Genomic DNA, 14,251 nt, shown 5'->3' on the forward strand with positions numbered 1-14,251 from the left:
ATAAGCATTTATTGTACGTTCTTGAACTTACATGGTTGCATATCTTAGAAAAGTAACAATTATTTGTTTTCAAATATTTTATTAATTTGAATTGAGATACCTTTCACTTGGGAATCTCAAACAAGAAAACTTCCCAATGTAATGTCAATGAACACATAGCTCACTTTTGGTTTTCAGTGGCCAGTAAAGTGAGTCCAAGAAGGAAATGTGACGAAATAGTCCTCTTGCTTCCAACTTTGATGGAATACCAGAAATCTAAAATTAGTCTATCCTAGAAAAAGCATACAGATTAACTACTTTTTAAAACCCCGAACTTACATGTAGCAATCCTTTCCCCCAACATACAAATTACAATTCAAGGTCCCTAATTCTATTATATGTAGAAATCTTTTGTAAACATGAAATATCAAGTAATAAACAACAGGAAATCGAGTTGATATTACAGAACTTTTTGTCTTAAAGTCTTACAATAGGATTTTTTCTGTAACTTCAACTGTAAACATGGCCACTACATTTGATCTTTTTGTCTAAAGTAATGCCAATATTACAGTTTCTGATTCTTTGAGGGGAAAAAAAAAGGGAGATTGATAAGCTACTGTATATTTTTATTAATCTGCTGAGACTGCATAGTAGTACTCCAAGTAGCATGCCCAAGAGCTCTATAACATTCCTTCCACACAGCATAGCTATACAGAAAAGTTGGAGGATTTGAGAAATGTCATTTATTTTCACTTAGCAGTATAACAACTTGATTTTTAACAATCAGATCCTCACATACTTTGCTAATCCACAATTAAACAATAGTAAGTAAAAAATTTTTTAAGGCACTCACAACTCAAAGGTTTATTTACTGAATAGGTAACTGTTAATCTTTCTTCAGCATATCAGAGTGCTTAGCAAAAACCAAAAAAAGTTATCCTAAACCCTTCATCCTCAGGGAGGTGGAATAAGAGAGTTATGTACCAAATACTATTTTCACAGCTTTTATAACCTTTAATAACAAGTCATCCACTCATGTATTTTTTCCACCACAACCCAAAGAGGATCTCTTTTCAAGGTAAATATTCCTTCTTATGGATTTGGAAATAGAGGAAAAAAGCTAAGTAATTTGACCAAAGTTACACATCTAATAATTACTGACACTGGGGTACAAACAGGCACAGTATGGCTCAAGTTTTAGCTCCCAGTCACTACCACTGCTATACCAGTTTTTAATCTTTTTGCTTAATATAAGATCACAATTGAAATAGAGCAGCTATTCAAAGTAAATTAAGATCACCTTTGTGACCACAGTAAAGAACAGTTGAAATTAAAAAAAAAGTTTATTTAGGGCCATAAAATGTACCATATGTGTAAATATAAGAAATTCAGTAAGTATTAATTTGACAACTTCAATACAAATTCTAATAAAAATATTATGTATCCACAACTGACCAATAACATTAAATTTTGAAAGACTAGGAATAGTATAATTATAAACTTCTTTCACAATAAACTTAAGCCTTGGTTTTATGACTTGTCTGAACTTGGGGGAGGGGGCAGGATTTGTCTCATTTTGGTCCCCTTCTGTACTCTATTTGAAACTACTTTCTTATTTCTTCCCAATTCCAAAATTCCAGATTTACTGATCACATCTTTTTTTTCCCCTAGTACTTCAGACTTTTAAGGATAATTTTAACTTGCATACCTAAATCACCCATGGTGTAAGTGATAAACTTTTTTTAAACAGGGAAATAAAACATCAGACAGAAAGTCATTCTAAGCAATGAAATAGTAAGGAACAGAAAGAAAATGAGTGTAACAATTTGTGATTAGCATATTAACAATTTACAACATGCCCAATTTATGATGACATATGAAGGTTTCTAGGCACATAAACTAACAAGCAGACACACATCCTGAGTCTAAGATGTTCCACATGTTTAATCCTCTCAGCAGAGAGCATGAACAACAGGGGAAAATTGTAGGGAAGAAATACACAGATGACAGGCCTGTGGAATGAGGGAGGGATGCTATGTAGGTTATGAGGATGACACACTGCCATGTCAAACGTTCCTGGGCGCGACCCGCTCATTGCAGTACCCGCTGGTTGAGAGTTTTGTTTATTTACACTGTGTCGCTGAAAGAAAGCCACAAAGCTTCAACTGGACGCTTACGTTCATAATAAAAAGGAGAAAGGAGGGTACTAGCAAACGAACACCTGGATACGCAGTTCGCCGCCTGGGCCTCGGGACAGCTGACCAAATCCCGCTCACTCCCACCTCCTACGGTCCTTCTATCCGCGCACAAAGAACGGGTAGCTTTAGGTCAGTCCTCCACGTTCTACCCTAGTTACCGTGGCCTCAATTTCGGGACAGCTAAGGCGAAAAGATGGGGTGGAGAAGGGAGGGGAGGAGCTCGAGAGTGTCGATGTCTGTGCTCGGAGGGCGCTGACCTCCCAGCACAGGCCCAGGCCGGCGCCTCCACCGGAACCTTGAACTGACGGCCGCGCCTCCACGGCCGATTCCGAGCGCAGCTCCTGCTGCCTTCCGCTGCAGCCCCAGCACCTCCGCCGTCTCCAACGCCGCCCTTCCTCAGGCCCCTCACAACGACGCAGCCCCCAACCTGCGGCCTCGCGGTGGAACCCCACCCCACCTCGTCCTCGATTTCGCTCGCCCTTCCCGGGAGTTTTCCCAGCATCTTTCACTTCCGAGCGCCCTAAAGCCCCCTACCCAAGGGCTCGGCTTTGCTACCTGAATCCGCTTCTTGTGTCGCCTGCGTTCCGCCATGTTGGCCGCTCCGCCCGGTTCCCTCTGACGTGGACCGAGGCGGGGGGCGGTGGAAACCTCGCGAGAGCGCGCCGCGGGACCCGTTATGTAACCTGGCGGCTGGCGCCGGGGGAGGAAGGAAGCTGGTGAGTGACCGGTGTCGGCCGCTCCGACCCTGGATATACTTTTTCTCCCCTCTTTCTTCGGCTCCTTTTTTTGCGGGAACTGGAAATCGCTGGGACCAGAAGGAAGTTAATAAGTGGATCAAAGAGCTGGAGGACTGGAAAGAGTCCTCTTCACTAGACATCTGACTCACCTGGAAAGCTGTTAAAATACAGATTCCGGGGCCCCACCCCTCGGAGTCAGTCGGTTTGGGGTGGAGCTTTTCCCCTAGGATTTACTGGGACCTGTGGAATTCGGACACGACTGAAGTGACATAGCATAGCAGTGGATGGAATTCTAGACAGTCTTCGACTGTGATACTTCTTTTTTCGCTAGTGAGCCCTGCCCTATCCATACCCCATTTGTAAATTCTACTCCCATTTTGAAGGTGGGAAAACTGAGACAGCGGAGGTGCAGCGATATGAACTGGTTTATCTAAGGCTCCATGGTTAGTAAATGGCACATCCTAGACTGAAGCCCAATTATCTTTCCCCATACAATGTAGAGAGTAGTTGGGCTCATCTGACACAAACTTTGGATTCCGCATTCCATTTTCCACGTTGCTTCTCAAAACGCTCTTTTAGAATCCAAGAGTCAGAACTCAGGGAGGTACGAGGAACTAATAAGATAAATAGAGAACATCTAAGAAGTTGAAATTAAGAAGATCGCAGGGTACCTGGGAGACTAGTTATAACTATTGTTATTTTGAGTGAGTGAGTTCAGTCGCTCAGTCGTGTCTGACTCTTTGCGACCCCATGGACTGCAGCAGGCCAGGCTTCCCTGTCTATCACCCACTCCTGGAGCTTACTCAAATTCATGTCCATCCAGTCGGTGATGCCGTCCAACCATCTCATCCTCTGTCCTCCCCTTCTCCTCTTGCCTTCAAGCTTTCCCAGCATAAGGGTCTTTTCCAATGAGCCAGTTCTTCATATGAGGTGGCCAAAGTATTGGAGTTTCAGCTTCAGCATCCAGTCCTTCCAATGAATATTTAGGACTGATTTCCTTTAGGATGGACTGGTCGGATCTCCTTGCAGTCCAAGGGACTCTCAAGAGTCTTCTCCAACACCACAGTTGAAAAGCATCAATTCTTCGATGCTCAGTTTTCTTTGTAGTCCAACTCTCACATTCATACATGACTACTGAAAAAACCATAGCTTTGACTAGACGGATCTTTGTTGGCAAGTAATGTCTCTGCTTTTGAGTATGCTGTCTAGGTTGGTCATAGCTTTTCTTCCGAGGAGTAAGCGTCTTTTAATTTCATGGCTGCAGTCACCATCTGCAGTGATTTTGGAGCCCCCTCAAAAATAAAGTCTGTCACTCTTTCCATTGTTTCCCCTTCTGTTTGCCATGAAATGATGGGACCGGATGCCATGACCTTAGTTTTCTGAATGTTGAGTTTTAAGTCAGCTTTTTCACTTTCATCAAGAGGCTCTTTATTTCTTCTTTGCTTTCTTCTGTAAGGGTGGTGTCATCATTGTTATTTTAGAGTTGCCCAGATAAAGAGAATGGGCTTAAATTGCTAGTAAGTGTTTCTAGATAGAAATTCTGGTGACTTTAACGGAGGTTTTAAAGCATTTTAAATAGTAGAAAATTGGAAAAATGTAGAAAAGCAAGGTGAAGGAAATAAAAATCCCTAATGCTACCACTCAAAAATCTGTTATCATTTTAGTTTATTTTTTTCTAGTATTTATACTTTGTGTGTACTTATATATTTCTCCCTTTCCTCCAATTGAGATCATATTGCATAATATGCCTTTTTCACTTAATGTTATGTTGAATATATATCATTAAAAAATTATCTGTTTTCCATAGTATGTATGTAATAAGGTGAATAGTGGCATCTTGATGCCTATTCTTTTATAAAATAAGATAGCTGAAGTTCATTTTTGAACTATGAAATTCTGCACTCCAGAAACAGTATCAAGTCCTTTGGTTCCTTTTCCCAGCAAGTCCTTTGGTTCCTTTTCCATCTATAATCTAGAATCAAGGTATGTATAGTCAGAGAGGGGTGAAGGAAAAAGTGATTCTTACTGATTAACCCAAAACAATACAATATGAAATGTCTTTATTTCCTTCAGGCCTCCCCATCCAGAATCAGGGTAGATCTGTTTTGTACTGTTGTATTTGGAGAATGGGCTTCCCAGGTGGCTCAGTGATAAAGAATCCACCTGCCAATGCAGGAGACACAAGAGACTCAGGTTCAAACACTTTGGTTTCTACCTCCACCATCCATTAATAATTCACATCAAATTCGATAGCTTCTTTTGCAGCATCATATTAAGGATTTGACAATGTTGACCATGCACTTAATTTATGCTCCTTCTTTGGCATTTGTGATATTGGGTTCTTCCTTCTTGTTTCTCTTTTGACTCCTCTCTCTTTACCTAGCTTGTCAATGTTCATGGTCACCATGCTTCCACGTTCATCTTCTTCCTTTTTCTCTATACATTCTGGAGATTCTTTTACATTTTAATAGCTTAATTCCAAAGTACTGCATAAATGTATATTTCTAACTGTCTTCTATATATCTCCAATTAATGGCCAACTAGAAATCACCATTTCCCTGGCAAAATCTGTCCCTTTTACTGTATTTTTAAACTTTTAACTGCATCACTGTTCACTTAATCACTCATGCTTGAAACCTTCAAGGAAGTTATCCCAACCGGTCAGTCAACAATCCTGTTGAGTCTACAGCTGAGATGTTTGGAATCTTCCCTTCCTCATCTTTCCTACTGCCATTGCTTTGATCAAGTCTTTATCACTTCCTACCTGAACTGTTGTTGCAAAAGCCTCTTAATCATTCCCCCCAATTCCACCCTCTCTATACTCTATAGACTATCTTCTGTTCATTGTTAACTGCCCCCTGCCCATTCTCCCTAGTTGTGTATAGCAACATTAAGAATGACTATGTTTACAGTTATAACCCAAATGTGACGTTCTGGGTCTAACATCCACTTAATATCTATATAAAAATAGCTCAAGCATTCTTATCATCACCCCATTATATCTTTGATGGTGGTAGTGGTGAGTTTTCTCCTGTTGTTCTGATTTCCTTTTGAATTTGCAATCTCATTCCTGTCACTTGGCTTTTATTTCTTTCCCAAATGAAGGATATTGCCTCTTTCCCTTTCTTTTGTCAAAGCAAAACTGCTCTTTACCCCTTGACTCTCACTTCTTCTCCCCAGGGCTGTCTCTGAAACTCAGAATTTCTCTTGCCATATGGAGTAGAGAATTTGATGTCTTTACTCTTTATAAGATTCCTTTGGATACATAAATATAAAAACTCATTACCGGGGGGGTGGCCGTGGTGTAGGGGCTGTAGCTGTGCGCGGGGACCGGGTGCGGTGCCTGCGGTTGCTGCGGAGCTGACGAGAAACTACTAAAGTTCCTGTGGACGCAAAGTAGAATTTCATAAGAGCATAATGGATGGAGAAGAGAAAACCTATGGTGGCTGTGAGGGCCCTGATGCCATGTATGTCAAATTGATATCTTCAGATGGTCATGAGTTTATTGTAAAGAGAGAACATGCGCTAACATCAGGAACAATAAAAGCCATGTTGAGTGGCCCAGGTCAGTTTGCTGAGAATGAAACTAATGAAGTCAATTTTAGAGAGATCCCTTCACATGTGCTATCGAAAGTATGCATGTATTTTACCTACAAGGTTCGCTACACTAACAGCTCCACGGAGATTCCCGAATTCCCAATTGCACCTGAAATTGCACTGGAACTGCTGATGGCTGCAAACTTCCTAGATTGTTAAATAAAATAAATTATAATAAACTGTTAAAAAAAAAAAAAAACTCATTACCATGCTCTGCTAAGCAAAGAGTTCTGTGATTTGATACCCTCACTGGAGGACTGATGAATAGGTAAGGACTTGAAGAATTCAGTTTCCTGGAAGCTACCATCCCAGGAAGTAGAAGGGAATAAATAGTATGTAAATGTGTATTCCCATTGATCAGGGATATGCAAACTGGACACTGATACATTTAGGTTTTTGTTTTAAATAACACTTCCTCTAGGTCCATTTGTTATGTTAAGTATATATGTATGACTAAACTGAAAAGAAAAAAATTGTAGGGAAGCATAGCAAATAATGGCCAGATCTTCTGGGGCATTGTTTTTATAAAAGCACTTTAATATATGTTAACTGATAATGTCAGTGACTTAATGCTGTTATCACAAAGAAAAAATTTAATATAAATATGTTTAAATAAAAATAAAATATGATAAACCTAATTCCAATCCCAAAGAAAGGCAATGCCAAAGAATGCTCAAACTACCGCACAATTGCACTCATCTCACACGCTAGTAAAGTAATGCTCAAAATTCTCCAAGCCAGGCTTCAGCAATATGTGAACTGTGAACTGCCAGATGTTCAAGCTGGTTTTAGAAAAGGCAGAGGAACCAGAGATCAAATTGCCAACATCTGCTGGATCATGGAAAAAGGAAGAGAGTTCCAGAAAAGCACCTTTTTCTGCTTTATTGACTATGCCAAAGCCTTGACTGTGTGGATCACAAGAAACTGTGGAAAATTCTGAAAGAGATGGGAATACCAGACCACCTGACCTGCCTCTTGAGAAACCTATATGCAGGTCAGGAAGCAACAGTTAGAACTGGACATGGAACAACAGACTGGTTCCAAATAGGAAAAGGAGTATGTCAAGGCTGTACATTGTCACCCGTTATTTAACTTCTATGCAGAGTACATCATGAGAAACGCTGGGCTGGAGGAACCACAAGCTAGAATCAAGATTGTCAGGAGAAATATCAATAACCTCAGATATGCAGATGACACCACCTTTATGGCAGAAAGTGAAGAGAAACTAAAAAGCCTTTTGATGAAAGTGAAAGAGGAGAGTGAAAAAGTTGGCTTAAAGCTCAACATTCAGAAAATGAAGATCATGGCATCTGGTCCCATCACTTCATGGCAGATAGATTGGGAAACAGTGGAAACAGTGTCAGACTTTATTTTTTTGGGCTCCAAAATCACTGCAGATGGTGACTGCAGCCATGAAATTAAAAGGCGCTTACTCCTTGGAAGGAAAGTTATGATCAACCTAGATAGCATATTCAAAAGCAGAGACATTACTTTGCCAACAAAGGTCCGTCTAGTCAAGGCTATGGTTTTTCCAGTGGTCATGTATGGTTGTGAGAGTTGGACTGTGAAGAAAGCTGAGTGCCGAAGAATTGATGCTTTTGAACTGTGGTGTTGGAGAAGCCTCTTGAGAGTCCCTTGGACTGCAAGGAGATCCAACCAGTCCATTCTGAAGGAGATCAGCCCTGGGTGTTCTTTGGAAGGAATGATGCTAGAGCTGAAACTCCAGTACTTTGGCCACCTCATGTGAAGAGTTGACTCATTGGAAAAGATTCTGATGCTGGGAGGGATTGGGGGCAGGAGGAGAAGGGGACAACAGAGGATGAGATGGCTGGATGGCATCACTGACTTGATGGACGTGAGTTTGGGTGAACTCCGGGAATTGGTGATGGACAGGGAGGCCTGGCATGCTGAAATTCATAGAGTCACAAAGAGTCAGACATGACTGAGCAACTGAACCGAACTGAATATTAAGATTATGCAGTTTTGGGAAGACTGTCACAGAAGTGACAGTGTACCCTGCTCAGCATGTTCTGTTAGGAGGAAGGAAGTTGATGTGTTCTGTCACTAGTGATACTAACCTTGACCACTTAGTTACAGTTCTTCCCTTTGAAATTAGTTAACATCTAAGGGGGGGTTACTTTGAAACCAGGTAAATATTCTGCTTTCCAGCATACTTTTGACCACTCATTTTAGCACTCATTAATTATCTTTGCCTGAAATAATTATTACTGTTGTGTTTGCCAGATGCTGACTTTCGATTGTTATCATTCCTTCTACATATATTAATTGGAATAATATTATAAGAAATAGTTTATTTATTAATTTACTCTTCCAATTATCTATGTGGCTTGACTCTCTAGAGGCCATCAGTTAGGAATTGTGAATGAGAATTAATATGACAACCTCCATCCCTACCCCTAAGAATTGTTTCCTTTTGTGGTATCTGTGGAGCTGTTTTTTTTTTTTTTTTTGGTTGGGGCTGATCTGGAAAGAACTTATGTGGTTTTGTAGAGAGGACGATAGAGATTTCTCTCTCACTGTGAATCTGTTTTTATCCATGGATCTGCACTGGGGCTGAACATCTTTCCAAGAAAAAGACCTTGAACTCTGTGAAGGCATATACAACATGTGTGATGGACATGGGGAGTCAGAGTTTTGGAAAGAACAGTGTGGGGCATGAGGACAATGGGAGCTCCTTATAAGAGGAAATAAAGCCTGATCTGGTAAGTCAGACCCAAACAGAACACTAGCTTCAGAGGAGATGTAGATTGAGACCACTGAGGTAGAACTTACCTCTGATGTAGAGCACAAACCTCTGGCAGAGTATGACCCTTGGTAAAAGTTGCTTACTGTATTAATGAAAAGAACTGTGTGTCAGAGAGGGATACATTAGGAATTTGGGATTAAAACATGCATACTATTTTATATAAACTAGATAACCAACAAGGACTACTATATAGCACAGAGGGATTATCCTGTAATAACCTATAATGGAAAATAATCTAAAAAAGAATATATATATGAAACTGAATCACTTTTCTGTGCACTTGAAACGAGCACAACATTGTAAATCAGCTATATTTTAATTTGGTTCTCAACGTTTGCATCTCTATTCTTGCCCTGCAAATAGGTTCATCTATACCACTTTTTCTAGATTTCTAATGACAGTGAAAGTCACTCAGTCGTGTCTGACTCATTGTGACCCCATGGACTGTACAGTCCATGGAATTCTCTAGGCCAGAATACTGCAGTAGGTAGCTGTTCCTTTCTCCATGGGATCTTCCCAACCTGGGGATTAAACCCAGGTCTCCCACGTTGCAGGCAGATTTTTTACCAGCTGAGCCACAAGGGAAGCCCAAGTATACTGGAGTGGTAGCCTATCCCTTCTCCAGGGGCTCTTCCCAACACAGGAATCGAACCAGGGTCTCCTGCATTGCAGGCAGATTCTTTACCAATTGAGCTATGAGGGAAGCCCCATATATGCGCATTAATAGTGATATTTATTTTTTTTCTTCCTGACTTCACTCTGTGTATGATAGATTCTAGGTCCATCCACATCACTACAAATGACCCAGCTTTGTTCCTTGTTATATATACACCCTATTGTGTGTGTGTGTGTATATATATACCCGTATATATATCTCATGTCTTCTTTACCCATTCATCTGTTGATGGACTCAAGTTGCTTCCATGCCTGGCTCTTGTAAATTGTGCTGCAGTGAACACTGCACTACATGTGTCTTTCTGAATTATGGGGTTTTAACATGGCTCCGAGCTTGACAGGACGGAATGGGTAGGTGTTGAAAGTTCATAATCCCTTTCCACCCAGACACGAGTTACTAATCATTTTCCTGTCTCAACCTGTTTTAATGTCAGGATTTCTTTTGCTTCAGTTGTCAAGTTCTCTTACCAAACAGAACTCATTGTTCGCAGATCGGTGAAGAACGATTCTCTGCTTGTAATCTTGGAAATGTGGGGAGGGAGTATTTTGAAAATGATACAACAGAGTGTGAAAGAGTTATGAAACCAAAAAGGGAGCTTTAGAGAGAACCACAATCATCTGACTGAGAATTAATAAAAGCTACATGTAGAGAGATGCTTTCATTATTTTTCTTTTTTGGTTTTCATGCTTTTGATTTTCCCAAATCAGCCACAGAAAGTGTTTGTGGACATGAAAACATGTTGGCTAAATTTCGTCTAAGACTTTCAGTTTTTAGAAAAGAAGCAACAACCCCAGATTTTGTCATAGCACCTCAAAGCCTAGCACTTGGCTCCTTTCTTCACTGAAAAAAATTCTAAATATATATACACACAAGTATGCATGTTTGGTTGGTTGGATGGATAGACAGACACATAAAGATATAGAATATGAACTGCTCAGGATCCTATTTAGGTCATAGGTCAGTGCCTTCACTTTACAGATTAGAAGGTGGAAGCTTAAAGAAGTCAAACCTGAATCTTCTAGTTGCAAGGTAAGGGTTTCCTCACTGTGAAGCACTCCTTTTATGAAGGGTTTTCTGGTGGAGTTAGCAAATACTGGGATTTCTTAGTGGTTTCAGATGAGTCCCAATAGCTGGTATTCCTTTGGCAGGCGCATGGCAGCAGAGTGATAGAGCAAGTTCCTCTGTTAGCTCTAGCAGCATGTGAAAAAAGGAGCAGATTTGAACATTCAGCCATTCATCTTTTTATTGAATACTTCCTCATGTAGGACTGTGTTTGGTTCTCTGAGGAATAAAAGATGAATAAAATGAATGGTGTATAAAGATATTCAAAAGGCTATTTATATAGTAAAATCCCAGAGAGGGAGACGGAGTGAGTGAGCTTAGACTATACACCAAAATGTTAACCTTGGTCCTTTCTAAGAGGGGAAATTAAAGGCTACTCTCACCCACTTTCTTCTTTTTTTTTGTTAATCTTAAATGTTTATATTCTGCATAATAAACATGCATTGCTTTTGGAATAAGGGAAAAAGTTATTTTTAATGAAGAAAATTAGCCAAGACATGCTATGTGAGTTCTTCAGAGAACCAAGTGGGCTGTGGTTGAAGTGTCCTTGGTGATCTCGAGCCTCCCCCAAAGCTCTGGCTTTTGGGAAACCCTGGTTGGGTGGGGTGAGGAGGGGATTGTGCCTGCATTCCGTTGGCCCTATCTTACCCTATCTACCACCTCTTGGGTGTGTTCAGTTGCTTCAGTTGTGTCCTACTCTTTGTGATCCCATGGACTGTAGCCTGCCAGGCTCCTCTGTCCATGGGATTTTCCCAGCAAGAATACTGGAGTGGGTTGCCATTCCCTTCTCCAAGGGATCTTCCTGACCCAGGGATCAAACCCGTATCTCCTGCGTCTTCTGCACTGGCAGGTGGGTTCTTCACTGCTGAGCCACCAGGGAAGCCCACCTCTTGGGCAGTGAGTGCTTCGCATTAATTCTCATGGTCGTATTACTCTCTTGATTGTTATGCTTGTACATGCTAAATAAGGGACAAACTGCCATCAATGGCATAACATGGAACAATAGAGACACATTCTTTGGTTACCTAAAATAAATTATGAAAGAATCAAAAACATTTAAATAATCTTTTTCTAACTTAGAAGTGTAGATGAATGTTTTTGAGAGAGAAGGTCAGCTGTGTTAAATCTCATACAAGCATTTCAGTTTAATGGGACAATTGTCTGTGTTCATAGGGAAAGACAAAGTGCTTGAAACAATGGGAAAGTTTTGAGCATGCTTTAAGCTATCTTGTTCTTTAACTTTCAAATTATATTGTTATTGGAAATAACGTGAACCGAGTGAAAGTCTTTTTATTTGAAGAAGGTAAACCTGGTGTATGTTTTGCTGTCTTTGGTGGCTGCTGCTACTGCTAAGTCGCTTCAGTCGTGTCCGACTCTGTGCGACCCCATAGACGGCAGCCCACCAGGCTCCCCCGTCCCTGGGATTCTCCAGGCAAGAACACTGGAGTGGGTTGCCATTTCCTTCTCCAATGCATGAAAGTGAAAAGTGAAAGTGAAGTTGCTTAGTCATGTCCGACTCTTAGCGACCCCATGGACTGCAGCCTACCACGCTCCTCCATCCATGGGATTTTCCAGGCAAGAGTACTGGAGTGGGGTGCCATTGCCTTCTCTGTGTCTTTGGTTACTGTAAATCATTTACTTGCAGTGCCCTTGGTCTTCTCTAGTCTCTCCATTATATGAAATCAGCAGGAATAGCCAACAAGTGCTTGGGAACAGAGGTACATGGTATAGTTACTTTGTGTGTGCTAAGTCGCTTCAGTTGTGTCTGACTCTTTGTGACCCTGTGGACTGTAGCCCACCAGGCTCCGCTGTCCATGGGATCTCCAGGCAAGAATATTGGAGTGGGTTGCCATGCCCTTCTCCAGGGGATCTTCCCGACCCAGGGATTGAACCCATGTCTGTTAGGTCTCTTGCATTGGTAGATGGGTTCTTATCACTAGCACCACCTGTATAGTTGCCATACTATCTTCAGAATCACATGAGAGAAAAGAACTAGTTGCTTTCCCATCATTCTTCAGTTTACTGAGCTTACCCTGTAAGGACAGTGTTAGATACTGTGAATAATGTGCAAAAATAGAAATGATGAAACAATTATTTTTCCTTTAGGTTCCATATATTTCTGTGGAGTTAGTTTTGCTTTTGGCCTCTGAAAGGTCTCATTTATTTATCTCAAATGTTTACTGAGTGCTAAGATAGGATTCTGAAACAATTGGATCGGTAGACTATTTTCCTTATTCCTCTCATCCCTCCTGCACACAGATTATATTGTAATCAAGATAACAATCTATTTAATAAAGTTCCTTCCAGTTCTAATTGATTTGATGCCATCATTTGAGCCACTGCACTGACTTGAAGCAAGATGTCTATATATATATTTTTAATATAAATTTATTTATTTTAATTGGAGGTTAATTACTTTACAATATTGTATTGGTTTTGCCATGCATCAACATGAATCTGCCACAGGTATACACGTGTTCCCCATCCTGAACCCCCCTCCCTCCTCCCTCCCTGTACCATCCCTCTGGGTCATCCCAGTACACCAGCCCCAAGCATTCTGTATCCTGCATCGAACCTGGACTGGTGATTCGTTTCATATATGATATTATACATGTTTCAGAGCCATTCTCCCAAATCATCCCACCCTCTCCCTCTCCCACAGAGTCCACTGTTCTATACATCTGTGTCTCTTTTGCTGTCTTGCATACAGGGTTATCGTTACCATCTTTCTAAATTCCATATATATGTGTTAGTATACTGTATTGGTGTTTTTCTTTCTGGCTTACTTCACTCTGTATAATAGGCTCCAGTTTCATCCACCTCATTAGAACTGATTCAAATGTATTCTTTTTAATGGCTGAGTAATACTCCATTGTGTATATGTCTATATTTTTTAGCCATATGACTCAGTAAATTCCATTGATGGTTTAAACCAATTTGAGTTTGATTTTCTAATTCTGTGTGTGTGTGTGAGTCAGGGTCCTAGTAGGACACAAATGGCACACTTAAACAAGACAATGGAAGGGAGTTTAATGAAGGACCATTTACACAGATGCATTGAATGGAGTTAAGGGAAACCAATGAGAACTAGCCATAGCAGAACAGCTTTTCATCCCTGAGCCTGAAATGACAAGAGGAGGGGCTGGTTTTCCAGAATCCAGAACTTGGGAAGGGTGGTAGCCATTGTTCCTTGAATGGGCTGCCTGGAAGGAGCTGTGGCCCTCATGAGGAAAGC

At 40.8% G+C, this 14,251-nt stretch overlaps 2 protein-coding genes across 2 annotated transcripts in view; one reads left to right on the forward strand and one right to left on the reverse strand.

Moving 5' to 3' along the window:
• Nucleotides 1-3,083, reverse strand: part of SEC62 (SEC62 homolog, preprotein translocation factor) — a 32,425-nt gene extending 29,342 nt beyond the window's left edge. The window contains exon 1 of the mRNA XM_069560500.2: nt 2,733-3,083. Within this exon, the coding sequence (XP_069416601.2) occupies nt 2,733-2,768 (36 nt within the window). The 5' untranslated portion in view covers nt 2,769-3,083. The remainder of the gene's footprint in view (nt 1-2,732) is intronic.
• A 3,150-nt stretch (nt 3,084-6,233) lies between these two features.
• Nucleotides 6,234-6,710, forward strand: LOC138424156 (elongin-C). Its single transcript, XM_069560530.1, has one exon. The coding sequence runs from the start codon at nt 6,332-6,334 to the stop codon at nt 6,668-6,670; it is 339 nt and encodes a 112-aa protein (XP_069416631.1). The 5' UTR covers nt 6,234-6,331; the 3' UTR covers nt 6,671-6,710.
• Nucleotides 6,711-14,251: the final 7,541 nt, after the last annotated feature.

The sequence above is a fragment of the Ovis canadensis genome, chromosome 1 (assembly GCF_042477335.2).
Source record: "Ovis canadensis isolate MfBH-ARS-UI-01 breed Bighorn chromosome 1, ARS-UI_OviCan_v2, whole genome shotgun sequence".
Classification (NCBI taxonomy): domain Eukaryota; kingdom Metazoa; phylum Chordata; class Mammalia; order Artiodactyla; family Bovidae; genus Ovis; species Ovis canadensis.